Below are 27,862 nucleotides of genomic sequence, written 5' to 3'. Positions count from 1 at the left end.
GTTAGCCCTCCTTTTTGGAGTAGGGTTTATTTTTGTGTTTGCACCCAAAGAATAAATGGACACTACAGCGTTTCCACTGCAACGCTAGTGTTTTGTGCATTTCGTGCCAAAGGTTGCATTGGTTGTATTTATTTATTTTTTATATTTATTTATCCTAGCTGTCAACAGTTATCTTGCCAGATGCTTCCACATATGATGAAGCCAAAAAAACAAGGATGGCAACATCAGAAGCAGCACATGTAAAAGCAAAAATTAATACTTCTAAATCACAACAGAAGCAGAAAGAGGTATATGCAAAACGTACGCTTAAGAAGTACAAAGACGTACTAGTGTACAGTGTGGGAAATCAAGTTTTATTGTACAATGCCAGGAAGAAGGGCCGTAAGGGTGGGAGGCTTGAGGCAGACTTTTCTGGTCCTTACACTATAGAGTCTCTTTTAGGGAAACTTGTTACATTAAGGAATCAGCAGGGAGACATTCTAAAAACAAAGTACAATGTAAATCATATAAAGCCCTACAAGACAAAGTGGCAGAGCAACCTGTTGGCATGTCCTCTGTAACAAGTGCTTCTCCAGAGAGAGATGAATTCCAGATACTGACAGATACATGTGCAGAAATATGTAGTTCTCCATTGACAAGCAGCTCAACAGTGTTGGTGCAAAGTGAGGCAGTGAGGCCATCAGTGATAGTAAAGAATTACAGCCCTCATGCAAATCTCACTTGTGAAAAATTGACAAAATCTGGTAGTGTCTCCTCAAAAAAGACAGGGAATCCACAACTCAAAATGTGGCTTCAACCTGGCCAAGAGAATTACTAAGCAGCAATGAAGAGAAAGGTACTGTAAAATGTAGCAGTTGCTCAGTTCAGTGGTTCAAGGTTCAGTTCAGTTATGGTGGTATACCTTTTATTTTAAGGTTTTCATTGGTTCATGGGTAAATGATTTTGAAAGATCAGTTCTAATTCTGAAATATTATAGAATGTAGAACCATTACATAAAGGACTACATCTTTTTTTACTAACACTTGTTTTTCAAAAAAGCCATTTATACTAATTTGTGGTATCTAATTTTGTGTAAAGGAGAAAAGACAAAACTTTGCTCCCTGAAAGTAAATTAACTAAAGCCAATCTAGTAAATGCATAATTTTATTATAGGCTTAACAAAAGTGCGAATGCAATAAAAGTTCTTCCAATATAAAACTAAATATTTGCACTTTACTTTTAGTGTACAAAATGAAAATGTTGTTTCAGAATAACACAGTCCCAGCAATGTGAGACAACGTGATCATCTTTGTGTAATAGTAATAGCTTCTTTGTGTATTACTGAGGTGTGCTACAGTGCTACATTTAAAATGAATAAAACCAACCCCACCCCACCCTAGTGTTGCATGACAATCTTCTACCCAAAAACCTGTTCAGGTCTCGGGTCCTCGAGTACGGGTAGTCCCGTGAAAACTAAAAATCAGTAAAAGTTACTTTGAATTACTAACATTGTTAATTTTTGCATTCATTTATGGTAATTAAATGGATTATATCACTTGTTAGTGTGTGTACTGGTCTTAGCATTAGGTACTGGCTCCATGGGACAGGAGTTACTTCTCCCAATGGAACCCTCCATAATGGAACACCAAAAATGTAACAAGTAAAATTCACATCTGTCTATTACTATAAAATGAATTTAATAACACTACTTTATTTGAAAAATAATAATTTTAAATGTTTAGGTAATTTCTTATTTGTTCTCTTCAATATTAATCACATCCTTGGATTTAACATTCTGCATCTTGCATACTGTTCAATCTTCTCAGTAGTGCAACTGTGGTGTCAAAAGGCTGTTGGACAAATTGAAGCTGTTGTCGGTCCTTACAAGCTGGATGACACTTCATCTGAAACTCTGAAAGAATCCGCCTGGTTGTCAGATGAGGCGAGGAAATATCTAATTCAAACCATTTGAACAGCCCTTTTTCATGACATCATAATACTGATAAAATACCTTCTGTGTGTGTGTGTGTAACATTAGGTGATTGATTCATACCTCCATGTATTAACAAACACACTAAAGGTAAGTATATGTTATTTATTTAAATGAATCTGAGCTTGCTTAAATTCTCAATATTTATCATAATTAATCAGTTTTAATTTTGACATTACAGTGGAATACAGATCTGCACAAATGAATTACCCATTTGTGTGAACTAAAGTATCCACACCTTTCATTGTGTATCTGCATTTATTACAAACGTTTATTCATTCTTGGCAATTTGTTCAGGTAACTTTATATTACATTAGGAGTAAAACATCTTTTCTTTCACCAGAAAAAGGTCTACTGCATGACTGCAGTTATCGGCACATCAATATTAGGAGGCTGTGTGGTCCAGTGGTTAAAGAAAGGGCTTGTAACCAGGAGATCCCCGGTTCAAATACCACCTCAGCCACTGACTCATTGTGTGACCCCGAGCAAGTCACTTAACCTCCTTGTGCTCCGTCTTTCGGGTGAGACGTAGTTGTAAGTGACTCTGCAGCTGATGCATAGTTCACACACCCGAGTCTCTGTAAGTCGCCTTGGATAAAGGCGTCTGCTAAATAAACAAATAATAATTAAATGGACCATTCAAATCTGTCAGAAATGTGAGTACTAATCATGTAATATATAAGCTGTTCTCAAAGAAAATAGGTAAATGTCAGGCTTAATGCGTCCACACACCATTAAAATAGTTCAGTTACAATTCCCAGCAGCGCAACGAACCGTGGAAATGAATACGATAGTATCCCACCATGCACTGTACTTTTATTTTAAAATAATGTGTTATGCCCCATATTAACAGAGGTCCATATTGCATAAATGAAATATAACAAGTATTGCGGAAAAAGTAAATCCGAACACACACACACACACACACACACACACACACACACACACACACACACACACACACACACAAGTAGGGCTTGAAGTTTTCAGGTTTTATTTTTAATCAGGTGAAGTCCCTTTAAACAAATTGAGCTTATTCTGTTTAATAACACTGTGTAACAATTTTTTTTTTTTTTTTGGTTCCTGGGTAGTAAGTGTTATTTCCTAATTGCTTATGCCTCAAAAGTATAGAAAATGGCTATTATTCCCCACAAACTTTATTTTTGTGACCAGGACAGTGATATTTTGAAATTTACCTATTTTCCAGAACATTCCAGAGAGATTCAGTGCTGAGTAAACTTGGAGTAACTTCTAGAACTTTCCAGTAATATAAATAGTAGTATAAATACAGGGGCCTTAAGCCCACCAGTTCAGTTTAGTTCCAGCTGCCTAAGTGGATACATATCTGCATTTTTCTGAGATGGCATCAAGGTCATAGGAGACTTCAAAATGGTGGCATTCCTGATGGGTCTCCAAGGCGGTTTTACCAAGTTTCCCTGCTATCTTTGCCTTTGGGACAGCAGGGACACCAAGGCGCACTACCACAGGCGGGACTGGCCACAGCGGACTGAGTTCTCTGCATTTAATCCTGTACTTCAGAATACTGTAATCTGCCAAGTGTTTAACCTGTAGTACTTTGTATTTAATCACATCCTGATGTAACTATCACTATTTAATCATATCCTGATGTAACTATCACTATTTAATCACATCCTGATGTAACTATCACTATTTAATCATATCCTGATGTAACTATCACTATTATCTGCTGTATTATTGAATTGTGGTTTGTCACACTTGTACTTTGTTTGAACAAAAGTTATTGTATTTCTTGCTCTTTATTGTATTACTTGTATTGTAACACTTGAAATGTATTTGCTTACGATTGTAAGTCGCCCTGGATAAGGGCGTCTGCTAAGAAATAAATAATAATAATAATAATAATAATAATAATAATAATAATAATAATAATAATAATAATAATAATAATAATAATAGGCATAGTGTGGACAGGGCCAATATTCAACAGACACATTTTCATCGTTATCTACATTTTCTGTTTTGCTTAAATTGTGTTTTGGTTACAACTAATATTTCCAAAATGTTATGTCTAGGTATTACAAAACTACTTTATCTTTATATATGGTTAAGTGAATATTCAAGATTATTGTAAATAAACAATATTAAAAGAATCTACTAACTTAACAGATTTAAATTATTCTCACTAACACGGCCACAACTGCTGCTGCTACCATTATAAAATACGGTATTTTGCAGATCATGAAAATGTGTGAAAATACTGTGGTCCTGATTGCTCCACTGGGCGAGGAGGACAGGTATAGCAGAGGAATTTTAAGAAACTGGAGGTTGGTATACGTGTTATACGAGTGTTATATATGTTATATTTTTAAATGTATCTTAAGCAGAATAAAAATGGATTCAGTTTACTATTGTGAAGTATCTCAAATGCACAGTTTACAGAAATTTGAAATTGAATACAGGCTGTAGACCTGAGTTAGGAGCGCAGGTACACTCCGTAGAGTTGGCATTACAATGAGAATTCTAAAAAACTGTCTGTTTCTAGGAGTTTCATGAGAGCTAATGTGGACACAGGAAACAAGACGGTTTGGAAATTGCAGACTTTCAAACACCAACTTCAGATGGATGGCAGCAGTTGTGGTGTTCTAATATTAAATGTAAAAAGCTAACATTACTATCTTAAATTGTATCTTTTTGTGTTTAATTTTTACATTACATCTTTGCTTTGTTTTTAAGTTTGCAGAACAGTACCTTACAAGTGGATCAATTGATCAGGTGGAAACCAGCCCAGCATCTATAAGAGCAGAAAGACTGGAGATTGCTGGCCTCCTTATGGAAAATCAGGGTAACACATTACTGTGTACAGGTTTAAAACAACTGGAAGACTACCATGTAATTTGAACACTTTTGAATATATAGCAGATTGAATGAGGAACATGAAAGGAAAGGACACAACAGTCCAGGACTGAACAACACAACTGAGAGAATCTATTGAGCCGTTCTGCCTCGTGCTTTTTGTAAAATGTTTATTATATTTGCAGTAATGAAGGGCTGATATACAATACTGTGTTGAAAGCCACAATCTATGGCATTGCGTAGAACTCATCTCTCTGTGATACCTAATATAAATACAATCCCTAATTGCCATTGACTGCATCAATAAACACTTCTTGTTCACAATATTATTCCTAAATGTAATTTCCATAGATGCTACATGTACATGTTGAACTATACTGCTTTAAAATGTGACAACTTTATATTTGAAAATATTGATCAAAATAATTAGGGTTTTAGTTTGTCTAATTTGTTTGCTTTATCATTAATACGTTTTACTGTTTAGATTTTTTTTTAAAACTATAGGAGCATTGTACATTGTTATGTTTTTTAATTTGATTAAAACTAATGTTTGCACATCCAGATGTTATGACCCCTTTATATATATATATCCTAAATAAAGGGTGTGTGCAAGTGTTTGTGTGTTTTAATGCATATTAACCTATGTGCATTTCTGTATTTTGGTTGAATAAAAAATGCAATATTGCCTTGAAGTCATGTATACTTCCAATAAATATTTGAAAGGTTCCTTATAGGGTATGCATTAACTACATCCTTACATTTTAATGGTAATGTTTATTTGAAGTACTGCACAAAAACTTGGTCTTATTTTGTCCTCATGTATTCCCATCATAGGGATGTCCCAGGGCCCTAGCTCACAGGCCCAGCATGGAGGCAAGGTAGAACAACACATGGGTGAGGGGAAGTCAAAGGAGGTTTTTAGAATGCATGGCTTTATCAGATAAGGCTATCCTGTCTGGGCCCAAAGGAGTGAAGGGAGACACGGAGGATTCACTCTAATGAGTTAACACAGCATTTGACCAGAAGGGTCTCCAGCCCTTTTTACAGGCTACTGGAGAATACATCTGGTCTAAAATAGCCAGAAAGGCAGAAGGCGCAAAGGTCATTGAGCCAAAATGGCCGGTATCTGTGCGGGGCTGTTTCAGAGCCTAAGAGACGCAGAGCCTTCCAAATAGGTATATTAGAGTTTTGGGTTAAATTAAATAAATACAACTGAAGGGGTTATTTGGAGGAAATAAACATTATCATTAAGGAGATTGTTTATTTTCGTTAAGATTAAAACCTGGAAACAATTCTATAAACAAAAACTGTTTAATCATGTTTGTTTGTATGTTTTTTATTTTTTTTTAAAAAGCTACAATGTTATCCTTAGCTAAATTTTTATCCTGAAGCAAATAAAATAAAAAATGCTAAAATGAAAGACATTTTAAAAATATACCGCATGAACATTAACAAAATACGAGAATATTTTTTGCATGTAATACCGTGTAAAGAAAATAGAAATAACTAAGCCGACGTTTAACTATAAACAAACAAACAGGTATATGTATTTGCTTTTGCAATTCTTGTTTATTCTCGTCATACCAATAAAAGCTTATTGAATTGAATATAACTGAATAAAACAGAACAGAGTTTAACATGTTCTAAACATGTTAAATATAGAGTAAAGAAAATATAAGTAAAGTATAGCATTCCACTAAAGAATAAGGCCTACGGTTTTTGTAATGTATTTAGATTCCCTGAAAAAGGCACGGAACAGCTTTTTAGAGAGAGCCCCAGCTCTAACCAAAGATCTTTTCTGAAATGAGGGACATCCCTTTCTTCAGGGGAGTGGTCTGGTGAACCTGCCTATATCTTTCCAAAGAAATGGGGTCAGTCTCCAATACTTTATTGTGGATTTATTTTCTTGAGGTACATGTTTTACAACATTTGGTACGCTCTATATACACCCAAAAAACACAAGTGCATTATTTTTACTTTGTGTATTTAAGAATCATGAACAAACCCTGGTATTTGTGAGATGATAGGTGCAGTCATCATGTACCTTAAATTAGAAACTCCTCCTTTATAGATACGTTTTCAATGTGTTATTTTACTGAACATAATTACAATATGCTTTTACAATGTGTTCCAGGTGTTATGTTTTATTTTTTTAATGCATGTGGATATACAGGTTTGAACCTTAGGTGTCAATAATAACATAAATAAATACATCCTTATTTACATGATAAACGCAGATATCTATACGCCCAGAATGCCTTATTTCTTTAAAATATTGTATACACTCTTTATTGTTGAGCTCTCATTAAATTGAATTTATTCATATACAAAATAATTAAATGCTCCCCAGCATTGTGAATGTCAGAATATGACAGGTTGCCCCAAAGGTTGTGTTAAAAATATCCATACTTTAAGTTATACATACTTTAATTTTTTAATAATGGATTGATGCGTAGATTTGTTTAACTTCATATTCCCCCCAAATTGTTATGTTGGTAGGTTTGTAACACCGGGTCGGTGTTATTTTGGGGGTAGGTGTTTAAAAATGGTCCACCTTGTACTGCGCTTGACCTGGGTATGTGTAAATGATTTTAGCTCAGAAAACAAGCAAATTGGTCCCTTAAAGTAATTTTTATATAATATTTCACTATTCATCAAATGTATGTGAGTTTAACTGATGAGCAACAAATAGGGTTACATTGTAAACATCTAGGATTTGGGAGATGAACTATAATTTGGCTTGTTCTTAGTGACTTATGCAGTAGGCAATCAAAGCAAGGACAGCGTCCCATTTTCTGATGTTACACAGGTCAAGTTGCGGTACACATACCATATTCTGATTATATGCCACTTACTGGTCCTATGCCAGAGCCACAAAAATAAAGAGGGAAACAAGGAGAAGAGTTATGTGTATATTTGAATAATAACAGTAGATTGTAGTCTACTGTCTGTTTAAACTTCCCAAAGTGTTACAAATGGTACTTTGTGATGTATTATTATGAAAGAAAAGGTTTCTTTGACACCAGTCGGTACCAAAGAATCTTATGTAACGTGGGGTCATGGTTATTTTTATTTGATGCATATCAAACATGTACAGTATAGGAATACAGGAGGTTTCTCTTTTACTATTTGCTTATGTTTTACTGTTAAAAATAAGGTATAGATTTATCATGTTCAGAAGCAGGTTCAGATATTTGCTGTCTTTATACATTATTCATATTGTTTCATATTGTTTCTTTCTGTTCATATTCAAATAAAAGCCTAAACCTTAATGTATCAATCCAACATTACAAATACTATAGTCTACCTATTTAAATATCTTAAGAGTTATGTGAGACTGAAGCAAAATAAACACATAATAAGCAATAATGAATAAATAGATTGGGTGTTTTGGGGTGTTGAGCTGGGAGATACAATTGTATTTGCTTTTATTTAGTATGAAAACAGCTCCTTGGATAAAGGCAGCCGGTAAATAATAATAATAATAATAATAATAATAAATAATCATAATATTAATCATAGGTCATCAAGTTATCGATTGTAGTATGCAATGAGAGTAATAATATGCAACTAAATTAAGGAATACTAACTTATTGTTGAATAGCTACAGTATAAAAAGATAAAAAAATTAATTACAAAGGATAATTTCTGAAAGACAATATTTAAACTGTTGATTATATAGAGTTGTTAACTACAAGTAGCCTACTAGGCTAGTACATGTCTAGCACCTGAACATGTCTCGTCTTAAAAAATGTTATCGTAGTAAGGTCATCAGGCAAGTTAGTACCACAGCGTCTTCATTAACACAACCCTTTTTTAAACTGCTTTAATAATACATAGATAGGTATATAACGTCTAAATGGCAATAGATTGTCTATTTGTCTAACCTGCCTTTTATACATTTAACATGTTTTTGGTCACATGACAATAGAAAGACATACAACAATAAAGTGTTATGATCGATAGTAAAAACATCTCACATGTTGTCCCTAAATGAAAATGCTTAATTGCTTTATTCACCATATGCTTTTACTAATAATTATTGTAAGACAAACCATATTAGAACTATTACTTGTAGGGGAAAAATACATAATAATTCTACTTACAAGACAGGGGGCCCAGCTGAGAGGAGATATTTTCCCTTGACCTATTTAGAGGTCTGGTTGAATGTGTTAAATTGTTTATATTTCAGGTTAATAGAATGATTGTATTGGGAAGTGAAACTGTTGATGGAATATGTTTTCGGTGCAAAATCTAAATGCAGAGATTACAGTTTTCTCAATTGCTAAAGTTAAATAAGCAGGCAGGTGACAGAAGCAGTAAAAATAAACTCAGTAAAAATAAACTCACAGGTAGCTGTGGTGGTTAGGGTTCATGCTCCCATCATCCTCCTGAAACATCTCATTGGGTTTTACATTTCACCACAACCCACTGGTCCATAGCAACACTCTTTCTATTCAATTGATTATTATTATTATTATTATTATTATTATTATTATTATTATTATTATTATTATTATTATTTATTTATTTATTTATTTATTTATTTATTTATTTATTTTTTAACACAAGGGTAAGTTTTGATCAAAACCTAATGTTAATGAGACAATATGGTGTATGGCAAGGCTGCAAATCTAAACACCATCATGCAGATAATTCTTTCTATTTTATTTATTTATTTATTTGGATTGTATTATTTGTCATCCTTAAAAATCTTTTGGTATATTGATAATTTACCCCTAATCCATGCACTGTGTCTAAAAATAGTTTTTTGCTGCTGTGCTTAAGACCAAGCATTCAACTTTCAAGTGGTTCTAAGAATTCCAACTACTTGCTAAATTCGGTGTAAATGGATCTCAATAAAGAGGGTGAATAAAGGAAACTCAATGACAGGCTGTTCCAGCCCCGGTCCCAGACAAGATGTCTGCTAATGTGGTAGATCATAAAGTTGCTATCCAAAAGGTTTTACACCTAGCAAATGATTTTCTGGGTCAACTTCCTCTAACAAATGCTATCTGTGTTTTTTAGACCCCCAGTTGTTTCACTCTGCTCATAAGGTGTAAATTCATATATATATATATATATATATATATATATATATATATATATATATATATATATATATATATATATATATATATTGTGAGATGGCAGGGAGGGGGTTAAAACCTCTCTGGGGAAAAAACATGTGCGGAATGCACATTTGTCTTGTTTAATTGTTTTGTTAATTGTTTTGTTTAATTGTTTTATTGATTAATCATTACCTGCACCTGGCTACTATTGAAAATTGGAGCCAGGTGCAGGGTATTTAAGGAGAGCAGTCAGTCTGCTCTGGGCAGCTGCTGAAGAGGGTAGAAGCCCGACTGTGCTGGTGTGTGGGTACAGCCGTAATTAAAAAAAAAAAAAAGTAGAGTGAAGCCTTTTTGTTGTGTGTGCTATTTCTTTTGTTTTGTACAGGTAAACAGCTTAGCTGTCCTGTTTAGTTTAGGTTCCTGTTTTGTTTTAGTTAGTGCTCAAAGAGAGCTAGGTGTTTGTTTTGTTTATTTTGTTTTTGTTTCATTAAAAATTGCGCAACAGCGCTTTAAAAATCCATTTGTGTGTGTTGGGTCGGTGTTTTTAAAGGGGCAACGAACAGTGGTGAGTGTGATTCTTTCACATAATATATATATATATATATATATATATATATATATAAGCAACTCAGACTTTAGGTAAGAGACCCAAAATGCACATTTACATAATTAAAATAGCCTGTAACAGAATGATCCAAATATCCTCAGGAAGAGGGTGCTTAGAGTTGTTTAAATATGTGTTTGTCAATTTGGCAAACAATGAATCAAGTATATTTACAAACTAACTATTCCAAAGAATGTTACTGTTCTTTAAAAATCCAATCTAAATTATTATTATTTATTTCTTAGCAGACGTCCTTATCCAGGGCAACTTATAATTGTTACAAGATATCACATTATTTTTTATATACAATGACCCATTTATACAGTTTGGTTTTTACTGGAGCAATCTAGGTAAAGTACCTTGCTCAAGGGTACAGTAGCAGTGTTCCCGACCAGGGATTGAACCCACGACCGTCCGGTCAAGAGTCCAGAGCCCTAACCACTACACACTGCTGCCCTAGCACTGTGATTATTTATTTTATTTTTTATTTTTAATTTTTTACCTTAACGTCTAAAAGTGTACAAATATTTTCTTCAAAATGTAAGCTTATAAATCTGCGGGATAACTTTGGGGTTTAAAAGTGGTTGTCTTACCATATATCATCTGTTAAGATGCATAGCTTTCTTAACATGGAGGTAAACAATTCAAAGAATGAATGCTTACAGAATTATTCTTTTTACTTCCAGGGAGGCAGGTGTGACCGTGTTCGGAACAGCCTGTCATTGAGTTTCCTTTATTCACCCTCTTTATTGAGATCCATTTACACCGAATTTAGCAAGTAGTTGGAATTCTTAGAACCACTTGAAAGTTGAATGCTTGGTCTTAAGCACAGCAGCAAAAAAATATTTTTAGACACAGTGCATGGATTAGGGGTAAATTATCAATATACCAAAAGATTTTTAAAGATGACAAATAATACAACCCAAATAAATAAATAAATAAAATAGAAAGAATTATCTGCATGATGGTGTTTAGATTTGCAGCCTTATTGTCTCACTAACATTAGGTTTTGATCAAAACCTACCCTCGTGTTAAAAAATAAATAAATAAATAAATAAATAAATAAATAAATAATTGTGGGAGGGTGCGGGTATTCACGGACACGGGAGACAGAAATGGTAGTTGACAACACCACACAGGTGCTCAGTTTTATTATTTTCTTTTTGTACTCTGGTGAGGTGTACTGATTTCTTTGAGCCCGTAGAGGGCGCTTGTGGTCCGTGGTCTGGCTACCAGCTATGGTATCCAGAACCAACGGGGAATACCACGGCAGGGTACTCAGCTACAGTCCGGCACTCGCAGGTGCTCACAAATTATAAAAACGAAAAAGGCAAAAAGAAACAGGGAAAATAAAACACAGTAAGGAAAACTACAAAATAAATGTGCTGCACTTCGCAGCGGGAATCTCCCCAGTCGCCGCTACCCGTACGACCCGGGACTCCGTCCTACACTCTGCTGTCTCACTGTACAACAATACTGGGGCTGCCCAACGATCCCCCACTTTTCCCTTTCTTTCTTTAAAATTATTTTCTTTGATTTTTCTTTCCGGGCGTTTGTTAGCCTCCCGTCTGTTGGTAGTCAAAGCGAGACCGCCTTGCTCGCTGTTCCAGTTTAAAGGGGCAGATCTGAGGAAACAACAGAGTGTTACTTTATAGGTTAGCAATCCCATTAAAGTCCGCCTCCCAGCCACTCAGAGAGGGGAAAAGCACACACACCCTCTTCCCCACCTCTCCGTGTCACCGCCATGACTGGCAGGCAGACCCAACGGGACTGCCGCCCACTTCCTGCAGCATCGCGCATGCGTCAGACGGCCAGTCCAGGTCTCTCCCTGTTACACATCCTCCCCCTCAGAATGGCACCACCGGTCCATTCGAAATCCTACACCCCCATGCCTTCCCGAGAGAAAAAATCAGCATTTAGATGGAGCTTACCTGCTCGGTGGACAACCCTGAAGGCATAGGGCTGCAGGGCCAAGTACCACCGCGTGATTCTGGCATTGTTATTTTTCATCCGGTGAAGCCATGCCAAGGGGGCATGATCTGTCACCAGGGTGAAGTGTCGCCCCAGGAGGTAGTACCGGAGTGACTCGACTGCCCATTTTACCGCGAGACACTCCTTCTCGATGGTACTATAGTTCTTTTCACAGGGAAGGAGCTTCCTGCTGAATACAGGACCGGGTGCTCGCTTCCCCGCACCTCCTGAGACAACACTGCCCCGAGACTTGTCTCTGACGCATCCGTCTGCAGGGTGAACCTCTTGCTGAAATCAGGACTGCACAGCACTGGCTTGCTACACAGCCTTCGCTTCAGAGCGAGAAAGGCCCTCTGGCACGGCTCCGTCCACTGAACCGTATTTGGGGCAGCCTTCCGGGTGAGGTCTGTCAAGGGCGTAGCGAGCGTGGCGAAGTTCGGAATGAACTTCCTATAATAGCCCGCTAGTCCCAAGAAAGAGCGCACCTGGGTTTTGGTCGTAGGGACCGGCCAGTCAGCCAAGGCTTTCACCTTAGCAATCAGCGGTCTGATCTGGCCGCCCCCTACTCGATACCCCAAATACTCCGACTCACTCTTCCCAATGGCACATTTCTTTGGGTTAGCAGTGAGCCCAGCCTCCCGCAAGGATTGCAATACCGCCGCTACCTTACACAGATGACTCGGCCAATCCTCACTGTGGATAACCACGTCATCTATGTAAGCAGCGGCGTACTGCTGATGGGGCCGCAAAATGCGATCCATCATCCGCTGGAAAGTGGCTGGTGCTCCGTGCAACCCAAAGGGCATGGTCCTAAATTGGTATAACCCGAAGGGAGTCGAAAACGCCATCCTCTCTCTGGATTCCAGGGTCAGGGGCATCTGCCAGTACCCCTTCGTTAAATCCAGTGTCGTCATAAAATGAGCCGTGCCTAGACGCTCCAGCAATTCATCTACCCGAGGCATGGGATAAGCGTCAAACCTCGATTTTTCATTAACTCGCCTGAAGTCAATACAAAATCGTGTGGACCCGTCTGGCTTATCCACTGAAACAATCGGACTGTTCCAGTCACTTTGGGACTCCTCTATTACCCCCAGTCTGAGCATTTCGTCAATTTCCGTTTTTATTACCTGTCTTTTGCGCTCAGGTATGCGGTACGGCCTCTGGCGAACTAGCGCCCCCGGCTCAGTCTCAATGTGATGGTGGGCTACTCGAGTCTGCCCCAGGACGGGAGAAAACACATCAGGAAATTCCGTCACAAGGGCCCGAGCCTGACATTTCTGTGTTGGTGTCAGATTTTCTGCAATCTGTACCGACCCTGTTTTCGCCACCACAGAAAGATCAGGTCCCAGGTCTGTGACGTCATCTGCCTGCGCCACTACCAATGCCTCCGGTTGCAGCCAGGGCTTCAAGAGGTTTATATGATAAATGTGTTTCTCTCTCCGTCGCTACGGCTGGCAGATCTCATAGTCCACCTTCCCAACCCGGCGTGTAACCTCAAAGGGTCCTTGCCACTTAGCCAGAAGTTTCGACTCAGAACTGGGTAATAATAGAAGTACTTTATCCCCCGGCTGAAATGTGCGCAACCGGGCTCCTCGGTTGTATTGCGTCTCCTGTCTGTGCTGAGCCTGCTGCAAATTGTCATGCGCCCATTTTCCCACAGACTCAAGACGTTTGCGCAGGTCCAACACATACCGGACTGTATTAGTCGAATTGTCCTGCTGTTCCTCCCACATCTCTCGGACCAGATCGAGCACCCCCTGGGGTCTTCGCCCATACAGCAGCTCGAATGGCGAAAAACCCGTGGAAGCCTGGGGTACCTCTCTGATCGCAAAGAGAAGGGGAGGAATCAGCTGGTCCCAGTAACGCACATCACTATTAATAAATCTGCGCAACATGTTCTTAAGGGTTTTATTAAAGCGCTCCACCAGACCACCTCCACTAACCTGGCTTTGGTGCTCGCGTCGGGGTTCAGCCAGCCCATGGCGTAATCCTTCAAACGATGCGTGATCGTTCTGGGATGCTCCTCTGCTGAGAACTGTTCCTCCCGGAACTTTCGCCGGTACCCCTCTGGGGTAGCCCCCACGCGGTTAAGGATGGCCGCTTTAGGCGCGGGGTAGTCCATCATCCTCTCAGGGGATAGCGTTCTCGCTGCTGCCTGTGCCTCTCCCGTCAGCTGGGGCAAGAGGTAGCTGGCCCATTGTGCCTGAGCCCACCCGGCCGAGGTCGCCATGGCCTCAAACACCTCCAGGTAGGCTTCGGGTTTATCCTCGGCTGTCATCTTTGTGGGTCTCTGTAACCTGGGGTCAGGACCTGCCGGTCGAGCAGCCCCCTGCACCGCAGCAGTTAGGGTCTGGCGCAGGAGGTCCATCATGGCCGCAAATTGGACGGCATCCATTTCTTCTCCGTTGGTGGGTGCACTGCTTTGTTTGGGCAGTGCCAGTAATCCCTCTTCTGACACCACGTGTGGGAGGGTGCGGGTATTCACGGACACGGGAGACAGAAATGGTAGTTGACAACACCACACAGGTGCTCAGTTTTATTATTTTCTTTTTGTACTCTGGTGAGGTGTACTGATTTCTTTGAGCCCGTAGAGGGCGCTTGTGGTCCGTGGTCTGGCTACCAGCTATGGTATCCAGAACCAACGGGGAATACCACGGCAGGGTACTCAGCTACAGTCCGGCACTCGCAGGTGCTCACAAATTATAAAAACAAAAAAGGCAAAAAGAAACAGGGAAAATAAAACACAGTAAGGAAAACTACAAAATAAATGTGCTGCACTTCGCAGCGGGAATCTCCCCAGTCGCCGCTACCCGTACGACCCGGGACTCCGTCCTACACTCTGCTGTCTCACTGTACAACAATACTGGGGCTGCCCAACGATCCCCCACTTTTCCCTTTCTTTCTTTAAAATTATTTTCTTTGATTTTTCTTTCCGGGCGTTTGTTAGCCTCCCGTCTGTTGGTAGTCAAAGCGAGACCGCCTTGCTCGCTGTTCCAGTTTAAAGGGGCAGATCTGAGGAAACAACAGAGTGTTACTTTATAGGTTAGCAATCCCATTAAAGTCCGCCTCCCAGCCACTCAGAGAGGGGAAAAGCACACACACCCTCTTCCCCACCTCTCCGTGTCACCGCCATGACTGGCAGGCAGACCCAACGGGACTGCCGCCCCCTTCCTGCAGCATCGCGCATGCGTCAGACGGCCAGTCCAGGTCTCTCCCTGTTACAATAATAATAATCAATTGAATAGAAAGAGTGTTGCTATGGACCAGTGGGTTGTGGTGAAATGTAAAACCCAATGAGATGTTTCAGGAGGATGATGGGAGCATGAACCCTAACCACCACACTGTGAGTTTATTTTTACTGTTTCTGTCACCTGCCTGCTTATTTAACTTTAGCAATTGAGAAAACTGTAATCTCTGCATTTAGATTTTGCACCGAAAACATATTCCATCAACAGTTTCACTTCCCAATACAATCATTCTATTAACTTGAAATATAAACAATTTAACACATTCAACCAGACCTCTAAATAGGTCAAGGGAAAATATCTCCTCTCAGCTGGGCCCCCTGTCTTGTAAGTAGAATTATTATGTCTTTTTCCCTACAAGTAATAGTTCTAATATGGTTTGTCTTACAATAATTATTAGTAAAAGCATATGGTGAATAAAGCAATTAAGCATTTTCATTTAGGGACAACATGTGAGATGTTTTTACTATCGATCATAACACTTTATTGTTGTATGTCTTTCTATTGTCATGTGACCAAAAACATGTTAAATGTATAAAAGGCAGGTTAGACAAATAGACAATCTATTGCCATTTAGACGTTATATACCGATCTATGTATTATTAAAGCAGTTTAAAAAAGGGATGTGTTAATGAAGACGCTGTGGTACTAACTTGCCTGATGACCTTACCACGATAACATTTTTTAAGACAAGACATGTTCAGGTGCTAGACATGTACTAGCCTAGTAGGCTACTTGTAGTTAACAACTCTATATAATCAACAGTTTAAATATTGTCTTTCAGAAATTATCCTTTGTAATTAATTTATTATCTTTTTATACTGTAGCTATTCAACAATAAGTTAGTATTCCTTAATTTAGTTGCATATTATTACTCTCATTGCATACTACAATCGATAACTTGATGACCTATGATTAATATTATGATTATTTATTATTATTATTATTATTATTATTTACCGGCTGCCTTTATCCAAGGAGCTGTTTTCATACTAAATAAAAGCAAATACAATTGTATCTCCCAGCTCAACACCCCAAAACACCCAATCTATTTATTCATTATTGCTTATTATGTGTTTATTTTGCTTCAGTCTCACATAACTCTTAAGATATTTAAATAGGTAGACTATAGTATTTGTAATGTTGGATTGATACATTAAGGTTTAGGCTTTTATTTGAATATGAACAGAAAGAAACAATATGAAACAATATGAATAATGTATAAAGACAGCAAATATCTGAACCTGCTTCTGAACATGATAAATCTATACCTTATTTTTAACAGTAAAACATAAGCAAATAGTAAAAGAGAAACCTCCTGTATTCCTATACTGTACATGTTTGATATGCATCAAATAAAAATAACCATGACCCCACGTTACATAAGATTCTTTGGTACCGACTGGTGTCAAAGAAACCTTTTCTTTCATAATAATACATCACAAAGTACCATTTGTAACACTTTGGGAAGTTTAAACAGACAGTAGACTACAATCTACTGTTATTATTCAAATATACACATAACTCTTCTCCTTGTTTCCCTCTTTATTTTTGTGGCTCTGGCATAGGACCAGTAAGTGGCATATAATCAGAATATGGTATGTGTACCGCAACTTGACCTGTGTAACATCAGAAAATGGGACGCTGTCCTTGCTTTGATTGCCTACTGCATAAGTCACTAAGAACAAGCCAAATTATAGTTCATCTCCCAAATCCTAGATGTTTACAATGTAACCCTATTTGTTGCTCATCAGTTAAACTCACATACATTTGATGAATAGTGAAATATTATATAAAAATTACTTTAAGGGACCAATTTGCTTGTTTTCTGAGCTAAAATCATTTACACATACCCAGGTCAAGCGCAGTACAAGGTGGACCATTTTTAAACACCTACCCCCAAAATAACACCGACCCGGTGTTACAAACCTACCAACATAACAATTTGGGGGGAATATGAAGTTAAACAAATCTACGCATCAATCCATTATTAAAAAATTAAAGTATGTATAACTTAAAGTATGGATATTTTTAACACAACCTTTGGGGCAACCTGTCATATTCTGACATTCACAATGCTGGGGAGCATTTAATTATTTTGTATATGAATAAATTCAATTTAATGAGAGCTCAACAATAAAGAGTGTATACAATATTTTAAAGAAATAAGGCATTCTGGGCGTATAGATATCTGCGTTTATCATGTAAATAAGGATGTATTTATTTATGTTATTATTGACACCTAAGGTTCAAACCTGTATATCCACATGCATTAAAAAAATAAAACATAACACCTGGAACACATTGTAAAAGCATATTGTAATTATGTTCAGTAAAATAACACATTGAAAACGTATCTATAAAGGAGGAGTTTCTAATTTAAGGTACATGATGACTGCACCTATCATCTCACAAATACCAGGGTTTGTTCATGATTCTTAAATACACAAAGTAAAAATAATGCACTTGTGTTTTTTGGGTGTATATAGAGCGTACCAAATGTTGTAAAACATGTACCTCAAGAAAATAAATCCACAATAAAGTATTGGAGACTGACCCCATTTCTTTGGAAAGATATAGGCAGGTTCACCAGACCACTCCCCTGAAGAAAGGGATGTCCCTCATTTCAGAAAAGATCTTTGGTTAGAGCTGGGGCTCTCTCTAAAAAGCTGTTCCGTGCCTTTTTCAGGGAATCTAAATACATTACAAAAACCGTAGGCCTTATTCTTTAGTGGAATGCTATACTTTACTTATATTTTCTTTACTCTATATTTAACATGTTTAGAACATGTTAAACTCTGTTCTGTTTTATTCAGTTATATTCAATTCAATAAGCTTTTATTGGTATGACGAGAATAAACAAGAATTGCAAAAGCAAATACATATACCTGTTTGTTTGTTTATAGTTAAACGTCGGCTTAGTTATTTCTATTTTCTTTACACAGTATTACATGCAAAAAATATTCTCGTATTTTGTTAATGTTCATGCGGTATATTTTTAAAATGTCTTTCATTTTAGCATTTTTTATTTTATTTGCTTCAGGATAAAAATTTAGCTAAGGATAACATTGTAGCTTTTTAAAAAAAAATAAAAAACATACAAACAAACATGATTAAACAGTTTTTGTTTATAGAATTGTTTCCAGGTTTTAATCTTAACGAAAATAAACAATCTCCTTAATGATAATGTTTATTTCCTCCAAATAACCCCTTCAGTTGTATTTATTTAATTTAACCCAAAACTCTAATATACCTATTTGGAAGGCTCTGCGTCTCTTAGGCTCTGAAACAGCCCCGCACAGATACCGGCCATTTTGGCTCAATGACCTTTGCGCCTTCTGCCTTTCTGGCTATTTTAGACCAGATGTATTCTCCAGTAGCCTGTAAAAAGGGCTGGAGACCCTTCTGGTCAAATGCTGTGTTAACTCATTAGAGTGAATCCTCCGTGTCTCCCTTCACTCCTTTGGGCCCAGACAGGATAGCCTTATCTGATAAAGCCATGCATTCTAAAAACCTCCTTTGACTTCCCCTCACCCATGTGTTGTTCTACCTTGCCTCCATGCTGGGCCTGTGAGCTAGGGCCCTGGGACATCCCTATGATGGGAATACATGAGGACAAAATAAGACCAAGTTTTTGTGCAGTACTTCAAATAAACATTACCATTAAAATGTAAGGATGTAGTTAATGCATACCCTATAAGGAACCTTTCAAATATTTATTGGAAGTATACATGACTTCAAGGCAATATTGCATTTTTTATTCAACCAAAATACAGAAATGCACATAGGTTAATATGCATTAAAACACACAAACACTTGCACACACCCTTTATTTAGGATATATATATATATATATATATATATATATATATATATATATATATATATATATATATATATATATATATATATATATATATAGTTGGTTTAAGAAAACAAAAATGTGAAAGGGCCATATAATCCAACTGGATGGTGAACAAAGTACTCATATAATGGAAAGTGTCTGGGATTTAAACTAAAGAGGGGTTAATGAATTCATTTGTAAATTATCATGGGGTGTAAATTAAGGTATAGTAAAAAAATAAAAAGTTTGGTTTAAAATTATTATTATAGGACATATACAATACATTTGGGGCATTAGGACCCTGCAGTCACGGGTGAAAACATTTCTGTCTAATCTTTTGAAGGCCGCGGTATATTCAAGTGAGATAACCACCTGTTTTCCAAACCCTAAAACTAGACTACGCGACTCCAAGATTGATGATTTTGCAAAAGTATCTTCCTATCTAATTATTATCGGTTTTCAGCACACATATACCCCCAGTCTGTTTATTACGTGTAAAATCGAATGGCACCTATTCTCATGTTATACCACTAGAGGTCAGTAGCGCTCTATATACTTACCATCTCCTAGGATAGCAGTCGGTCTAGGAATTCCTTAGTTAGAAAACCTTAATGTGTAGGTTTGCCCCAGAGATTTTTCTAATAAAAGACACTGTGATTAAAGTTATACTTTTGCATCTTGGATCTTGGGTTATTACATTATATATATATATATATATATATATATATATATATATATATATATATATATATATATATATATATATATATAATGAGTTACCATTGATAATATCTAAAATATAAATTATAAAGGGGTCATAACATCTGGATGTGCAAACATTAGTTTTAATCAAATTAAAAAACATAACAATGTACAATGCTCCTATAGTTTTTAAAAAAAATCGAAACAGTAAAACGTATTAATGATTTGCCACAAACCATCAGAATAGTTTGGTTGTGTAGGATTCTGTTGATGATAAAACAACGTACAATCATTCTCTTATTTGCAATATATGACATTTTTTCAATTTTATATATTTTTTTCTTAAAACCTTTTTTTTTAGGGATTTAAACTAAACGAGGGTTTAATGAATACATTTGTAAATGATCGTGGGTTGTTAATTACGGTAAAGTAAAAATAAAAAGCGTGTTTTAAATAATTATATTATTATAGGAGATATACAATACATTTGGGGCTTTAGGACCCAGCAGAGCTTAAACGTATGCGCGTTGAGATAACCACCTGTTTTCCAAACCCCAAAAAAACTTGACTATGCACCTCCAGGATGGATGATATTGCAAAAGTAACAGCGTGTATATTTCAATTGTCAAACCCAAACGTAACCACAGGGTTGGGACAGGAAAATGTACAATCAGCAGAAATCCTGCATATATAAATTTTCAACACAGTCGGCATGCTTCAGCACATGCTGACCCACCGCCCCTCCAGCCCTCCCTTGTTCATTACGTGTAAAATTGAATGACGCATATTCTCGCTGAGTGTGTGTGTTTCGTGCGCATGTGCGGTGTAAAGGAACCGCCCCCCTATTTAAGTCACAGAACGAGTTTTTGGAATCATTCAGCTGCTGCAGTTTGAAGAGCGAGGAAGCAATGAGAGGGAGAGATTTCTGGCTGTAGCGTTTTGTCCGGGAGATTTTTTTTTTTTGAAAACGGTAAGAGAGAGGAGAGAGCGAGCGAGCACTTTTTTCAGAAATTGTACTCTGAAAAACACTCCAAGTTTTACTGTGTATAATGTTTGTTTAAATGGTGAATAAGATGTTTTTTGTTTGTTTTTTCTTTATGTTTTTTAATAATTTCTTTTTAAACTTTCTCTTTTCATTAACTGTCTATATATATATATATATATATATATATATATATATATATATATATATATATAATATATATATAATTTCTGTGACCCCCTTTTTAAAACGACAAAACACTCCAAGTTTTACTGTGTATAAAGTTTGTTTAAATGCTTTTTAAATGGGGAATAATGTGTTTTCTTTTCTTCTTTTTGTTTTGTTTTTTTCTTTGTTTTTTTAATAATTTCTTTTTAAACTTTCTCTTCATTAAGTGTGTCTTATGTAAAAAAAAAACTTTAACGTTGTCTGCACAAAGCATAAGTTAACATAAGCATTTATGAAAACATGGGTATCCCACTATTCCGATTACGTAAATAACATATTAAACATGAATTTTTTTGTCCATATCTTATAAAAAGATGTGCCATAAGTTTATAGGTATATATATATATATATATATATATATATATATATATATATATATACAGTGCCTTGCGAATGTATTCGGCCTCCTTGAACTTTGCGACCTTTTGCCACATTTCAGGCTTCAAACATAAAGATATGAAACTGTAATTTTTTGTGAAGAATCAACAACAAGTGGGACACAATCATGAAGTGGAACGAAATTTATTGGATATTTCAAACTTTTTTAACAAATAAAAAACTGAAAAATTGGGCGTGCAAAATTATTCAGCCCCCTTAAGTTAATACTTTGTAGCGCCACCTTTTGCTGCGATTACAGCTGTAAGTCGCTTGGGGTATGTCTCTATCAGTTTTGCACATCGAGAGACTGAAATTTTTGCCCATTCCTCCTTGCAAAACAGCTCGAGCTCAGTGAGGTTGGATGGAGAGCATTTGTGAACAGCAGTTTTCAGTTCTTTCCACAGATTCTCGATTGGATTCAGGTCTGGACTTTGACTTGGCCATTCTAACACCTGGATATGTTTATTTGTGAACCATTCCATTGTAGATTTTGCTTTATGTTTTGGATCATTGTCTTGTTGGAAGACAAATCTCCGTCCCAGTCTCAGGTCTTTTGCAGACTCCATCAGGTTTTCTTCCAGAATGGTCCTGTATTTGGCTCCATCCATCTTCCCATCAATTTTAACCATCTTCCCTGTCCCTGCTGAAGAAAAGCAGGCCCAAACCATGATGCTGCCACCACCATGTTTGACAGTGGGGATGGTGTGTTCAGGGTGATGAGCTGTGTTGCTTTTACGCCAAACATAACGTTTTGCATTGTTGCCAAAAAGTTCGATTTTGGTTTCATCTGACCAGAGCACCTTCTTCCACATGTTTGGTGTGTCTCCCAGGTGGCTTGTGGCAAACTGTAAACGACACTTTTTATGGATATCTTTAAGAAATGGCTTTCTTCTTGCCACTCTTCCATAAAGGCCAGATTTGTGCAGTATACGACTGATTGTTGTCCTATGGACAGAGTCTCCCACCTCAGCTGTAGATCTCTGCAGTTCATCCAGAGTGATCATGGGCCTCTTGGCTGCATCTCTGATCAGTCTTCTCCTTGTATGAGCTGAAAGTTTAGAGGGACGGCCAGGTCTTGGTAGATTTGCAGTGGTCTGATACTCCTTCCATTTCAATATTATCGCTTGCACAGTGCTCCTTGGGATGTTTAAAGCTTGGGAAATCTTTTTGTATCCAAATCCGGCTTTAAACTTCTCCACAACAGTATCTCGGACCTGCCTGGTGTGTTCCTTGTTCTTCATGATGCTCTCTGCGCTTTAAACGGACCTCTGAGACTATCACAGTGCAGGTGCATTTATACGGAGACTTGATTACACACAGGTGGATTCTATTTATCATCATTAGTCATTTAGGTCAACATTGGATCATTCAGAGATCCTCACTGAACTTCTGGAGAGAGTTTGCTGCACTGAAAGTAAAGGGGCTGAATAATTTTGCACGCCCAATTTTTCAGTTTTTTATTTGTTAAAAAAGTTTGAAATATCCAATAAATTTCGTTCCACTTCATGATTGTGTCCCACTTGTTGTTGATTCTTCACAAAAAATTACAGTTTCATATCTTTATGTTTGAAGCCTGAAATGTGGCAAAAGGTCGCAAAGTTCAAGGGGGCCGAATACTTTCGCAAGGCACTGTATAATATATAAAAAACCTATATTCAATAAGCATATCTGTCTTGTAACCATCATAAAATCCATGGCCCCTCATTATATATTTATAATTTTATAAATACACGCCCCCTCATTATATATTCATAAATATCCGCCCCCTCATTATATATTCATAAATACAACCCCCCCTCATCAATTAAACTTTTGACAGAAGCTATAGTAATATTACTACTGACATTAGATCCCCTGGAAGATCACAATATTCTTTATTTTTCTATTGTATATCTGCCACAGAATATACACAGTTATATATTTTTAGTGTAATAAACTATTAAATAATTACTTAGTGTCATCTATAGCTGGGTAATATGTTTAGCAATTATCAAGTGGAAAATATTTATTGATTTTACTTTTTTCAGGTGCAATGTGATCACTGCAACAGACGGGCACACACTGAATGCACTCCGTACTCTGCTGAAGAGTTCTCAACAGACGGGCACACACTGAATGCACTCCGTACTCTGCTGAAGAGTTATCAACAGATGGGCACACACTGAATGCACTCCGTACTCTGCTGAAGAGTTATCAACAGACGGGCACACACTGAATGCACTCCGTACTCTGCTGAAGAGTTATCAACAGACGGGCACACACTGAATGCACACTGTACTCTGCTGAAGAGTTATCAACAAACGGGCACACACTGAATGCACTCCGTACTCTGCTGAAGAGTTATCAACAGACGGGCACACACTGAATGCACTCCGTACTCTGCTGAAGAGTTATCAACAGACGGGCACATACTGAATGCACTCCGTACTCTGCTGAAGAGTTATCAACAGACGGGCACACACTGAATGCACTCCGTACTCTGCTGAAGAGTTATCAACAGATGGGCACACACTGAATGCACACTGTACTCTGCTGAAGAGTTATCAACAGACGGGCACACACTGAATGCACTCCGTACTCTGCTGAAGAGTTATCAACAGACGGGCACACACTGAATGCACTCCGTACTCTGCTGAAGAGCTATCGCATGATTTTTCATTTATGTGCAAAAAATGTAAAGTCAATGGGTAGAAGAATGTCTTTGCTCTGTTCTTTTTTAGTTGTTTAGTTCGGCTTCCACAGCATACCTGGAGAAGCCGATTGTTATTGCTGGGATTTCTGTTGTTCTTTTTCTGCCACAAAAACAGTAATTAGCTAAATAAATAATAACTTCCTCAAGATGTTGTCTCTGATCCATCTACCCTGCAATCTAAAGCTGCACACAAAGCCTTCTTTTCTGTCTTTGACACATCTACATTGCACTTCCAAATGCACATCACCATTATCAGTTTCATTCTTCTACCCCTCCAAATGAGATACCCAGGATGTAGAGCAGTAAAACCTGTACATTTCAATTAAAACACAGGTTAGCCCATTTGGAGCAATCTTTTCTTCTCATCCAAATGAGCTATCCAGGATTTAGAGCATTAAAACCTGTACATTTCAATTAAAACACAGGGTTTGTTTCATATATATGGGTCTAAAAGTAAGAACTGTTCCAATTATTACATCTAATTGTAAAACACTGACACCTCAGCACAGTGTTGCTACAGATTCCCTTCACCACTCTACATTATTCACACCTGTAGCTCCAGACCAGGCACGCTATATTCAAGCTTTTTTTTCATTATTTATCTCTCAAGGGTTTCCTACGGTTATTGTATTATTTGCTTATTTGTATGGGTTATACACATCTATCTCCATATATTAATAGGAGCAAAACAGTTCAATATTCTACACGTTAAATACGGAAGTGGTGGAGCGGCGACCCCCCGAGCACTACACCCCTGTGTACAACACCTTTGTCAACCAATTGTTTTTAATTTCACTGCGATTTTCAATTACAGTTTGAGTGCATACGCGTATATTCTTGATAAACAGGTTTTCATTTAAATAATTTATATATACAGTATATATGGATGTCTACCGTGTTAAGGACAATGCATAAATTGAAGAGTTTATACTAGTTTTTATTTGAATTAATAGTTTGATTAATTATTTTAAATGAACAAAATGCTATATTAGCTTAAATCAGTTGTTTGTTTTATACTAAGTGTTTTGTTCTCGATTTGAATAGGAGTGCTCATTGCAATGTTTAAGATTGTCATTTGTTACATTTTAGTCCATGTCTTTAGTCAAAAACATGGATCCGCTGTTTATCCTGAAACATGATGGTGCAATTGCAACAGACAATCTGAAGTTTAAACCTAAGGTTTAAATCCATTTATGCACCGATAAGTTTATAATTGTATTTTTTTATTATTTTTGTCAGTAATGAAATGCCCGTTGGGAATGCAGTGCCCATAGTGCACTGATTGCCTATAATTAGTAATATAAAAAGAAATAATATCTGTGATTAAACTACAGTTAAGATTATACAAGTGCCCGGGTGTGCCTTCCCTAAAAAAAGATTGAGAACCACTGGAGTATTGTACTGATATGATCGACAGCGGTAGTGTATTTACATATACAGTGATAGGTCTTCTTCACTGCTCCACAGGGAGATCTTCCTGTAGCTCATAGCTGAGGCGGGGCAAACAGTTCTTTTTAACTGTAATTTCTGCCCGTTTTTATGCAGCTGCCCAGTCAGCTGAATCTCGATGTTGCTAATTGTATAGAGACTGTTCATTTACTGAGAAATCATAGCAGGCTACAATTAACATTTTAGGTGCGTATTTAGAATTCATTATTATTATTATTAAAAAAACCCATTCAGGCGACACTCAAAACCTTACAATCTGGGCTTAATCATGATGTTCACCTGGGTGAGTAGAATGAAAAACATAACGCATTTCTGTGTATTGTGCATAAAACAATGTATGTATTCAGTGTTTTGAAATGTTATAGCGGCACTAAATTCATAGTTTTAACTGTATAGTAACACATTTTAATATATTTTATTAGACGTAATGCAAACTTTGAAATTATTTTTAAATTGTGCGCATGCGCATGCACAATATCTCGCTTGTCACAACACGTGCACTGTTCATTTATCAAAGCGGGTTCCAGACGATTTTTAATCTCCGCGGATACGCACAGAGCTGGTCATTTAGGTTAAACTTCAGCGAACTCCGTGAACTTTTAATAATTCTGCAAAAATAAACAACTTAACATATAAAACAATGCATTTTTAAAGTTGTAAAGTAGCCTATACGAACAGCAGCACTGCCTAAACCATAATAATGTGACTCGTATTAAGAAAACAAGAGAAACATGTTTTCACGACTGAGTTCCAGGTTTTCCCTAGGAGGCACAGTTTTTCATGGCTGCAAAACAGTCGTGAAAACATGTTTCTCTTGTTTTCTAATACGAGTCGCATTATTATGGGTTAGGCAGTGCTGCTGTTCCTATAGGCTGCATGCGCACAACAAACAGGGGGGCATTATTTACAGTATTACAATACCGTATTTAAAATATAGCACTTCATCCACAAAAAAAACAGTCTATATTTGACATTTTATTTGTTCTGTGACGGGCAATCGTTTAGCCTGGAAAAAAATTAAATAAAGTACGTGAAAGCACATATACGCGTTTATCATGTTTCCCACACAGCACTGCTTCTGGTGTGCCCTATTTATATTGTGATTTAGACAGACACCGCCTGGATTCAATAAGCGGTACTCATAACACGCTCTCAGACATTTAGTAAAGTTAGCACCTTTAAGTGAATATGTTTTTTTTTTTTTATTATTTATTTTTTATCAAATGTCATATGCATTTACGCTAAATTATTTTAATTGCTCAAAAGGCTAAATTTGAACGAATGTGGCAAAGTTTGCGAGGAGCGTTAGGGTTTTGCAGTGCGCAGAATGATTCTATAAAATGCGCTTATAGCTAAATGCCTGTCCTCAGCAACCTCAGTTTAGTTAAAGAGCTGCGTGGGGCCAGTTTACATTGCAGTGCCCACTGGGCTCAACCCGTAAAATAACCCTGTTGTTGCATTCTCCAAAGGCTCCCTTTACTTTTCAAGCCCCCCTCACCCGGCAATTCTACAAGATATAAGGACACAGCTGACTGTTGATTTTATTTTTTAATTTCTCATTAATACCAGAAGTAGGCCTACCGGTATACATGCTTGATCTGCATTCCATGCCATTGTCTGTACTGTGCCATGATATAGGCAAGGGGCATGGTGAGGCAGGGCAGCTGGAAGGGGGAGACTTTCAACAGGAGAATGATAAAGGGATACATGCGCAGATCGGGGCTTCCAAATCAATGAGTGTTTTCGGCATTATGGATTTGTTTTACACTCTATACTATAAATATGTGTATGTAGCTACTGTATAGTATTGACGGTCACGACACCACGTTAGTAAAAAGAGACCGGGCGCGTTTGTATGTAGCGTAATTCTCTTAACAGGCTCTGAGACACT

General features: G+C 37.3%; 1 protein-coding gene and 2 long non-coding RNA genes across 3 annotated transcripts; 2 read left to right on the top strand and 1 right to left on the bottom strand.

The window, feature by feature from the left end:
- Positions 1-4,191: 4,191 nt before the first annotated feature.
- LOC131730020 (uncharacterized) lies at positions 4,192-5,295 on the top strand. Its single transcript, XR_009323865.1, has 3 exons — positions 4,192-4,275; positions 4,494-4,605; positions 4,685-5,295. It is a non-coding gene; the product is annotated as an uncharacterized LOC131730020 (long non-coding RNA).
- A 6,248-nt stretch (positions 5,296-11,543) lies between these two features.
- LOC131730019 (uncharacterized) lies at positions 11,544-15,663 on the bottom strand. The gene is made up of 2 exons (XM_059020297.1): positions 14,395-15,663; positions 11,544-12,105 (listed from the first exon to the last, which is right to left on the bottom strand). Exons 1-2 carry the CDS (start codon positions 14,844-14,846, stop codon positions 11,850-11,852), a joined length of 708 nt encoding a protein of 235 aa, XP_058876280.1. The 5' UTR covers positions 14,847-15,663; the 3' UTR covers positions 11,544-11,849.
- A 5,321-nt stretch (positions 15,664-20,984) lies between these two features.
- On the top strand, positions 20,985-24,668 carry LOC131730017 (uncharacterized). The gene is made up of 2 exons (XR_009323863.1): positions 20,985-21,212; positions 23,858-24,668. It is a non-coding gene; the product is annotated as an uncharacterized LOC131730017 (long non-coding RNA).
- Positions 24,669-27,862: the final 3,194 nt, after the last annotated feature.

This window comes from Acipenser ruthenus, unplaced genomic scaffold (assembly GCF_902713425.1).
Source record: "Acipenser ruthenus unplaced genomic scaffold, fAciRut3.2 maternal haplotype, whole genome shotgun sequence".
Taxonomy (NCBI): domain Eukaryota; kingdom Metazoa; phylum Chordata; class Actinopteri; order Acipenseriformes; family Acipenseridae; genus Acipenser; species Acipenser ruthenus.
This window is presented reverse-complemented; position numbering and strand designations above follow the sequence as displayed.

Bases quoted from the DNA above. Each gene is read 5' to 3' on its own strand.
- LOC131730019 (XM_059020297.1), bottom strand. From the start codon at position 14,846: ATGGATGCCGTCCAATTTGCGGCCATGATGGACCTCCTGCGCCAGACC. The intron at 12,106-14,394 runs GTTAGTGGAGGT...TTGTTTCCTCAG, and splicing joins GACGCGAGCACCAAAGCCAG to ATCTGCCCCTTTAAACTGGA.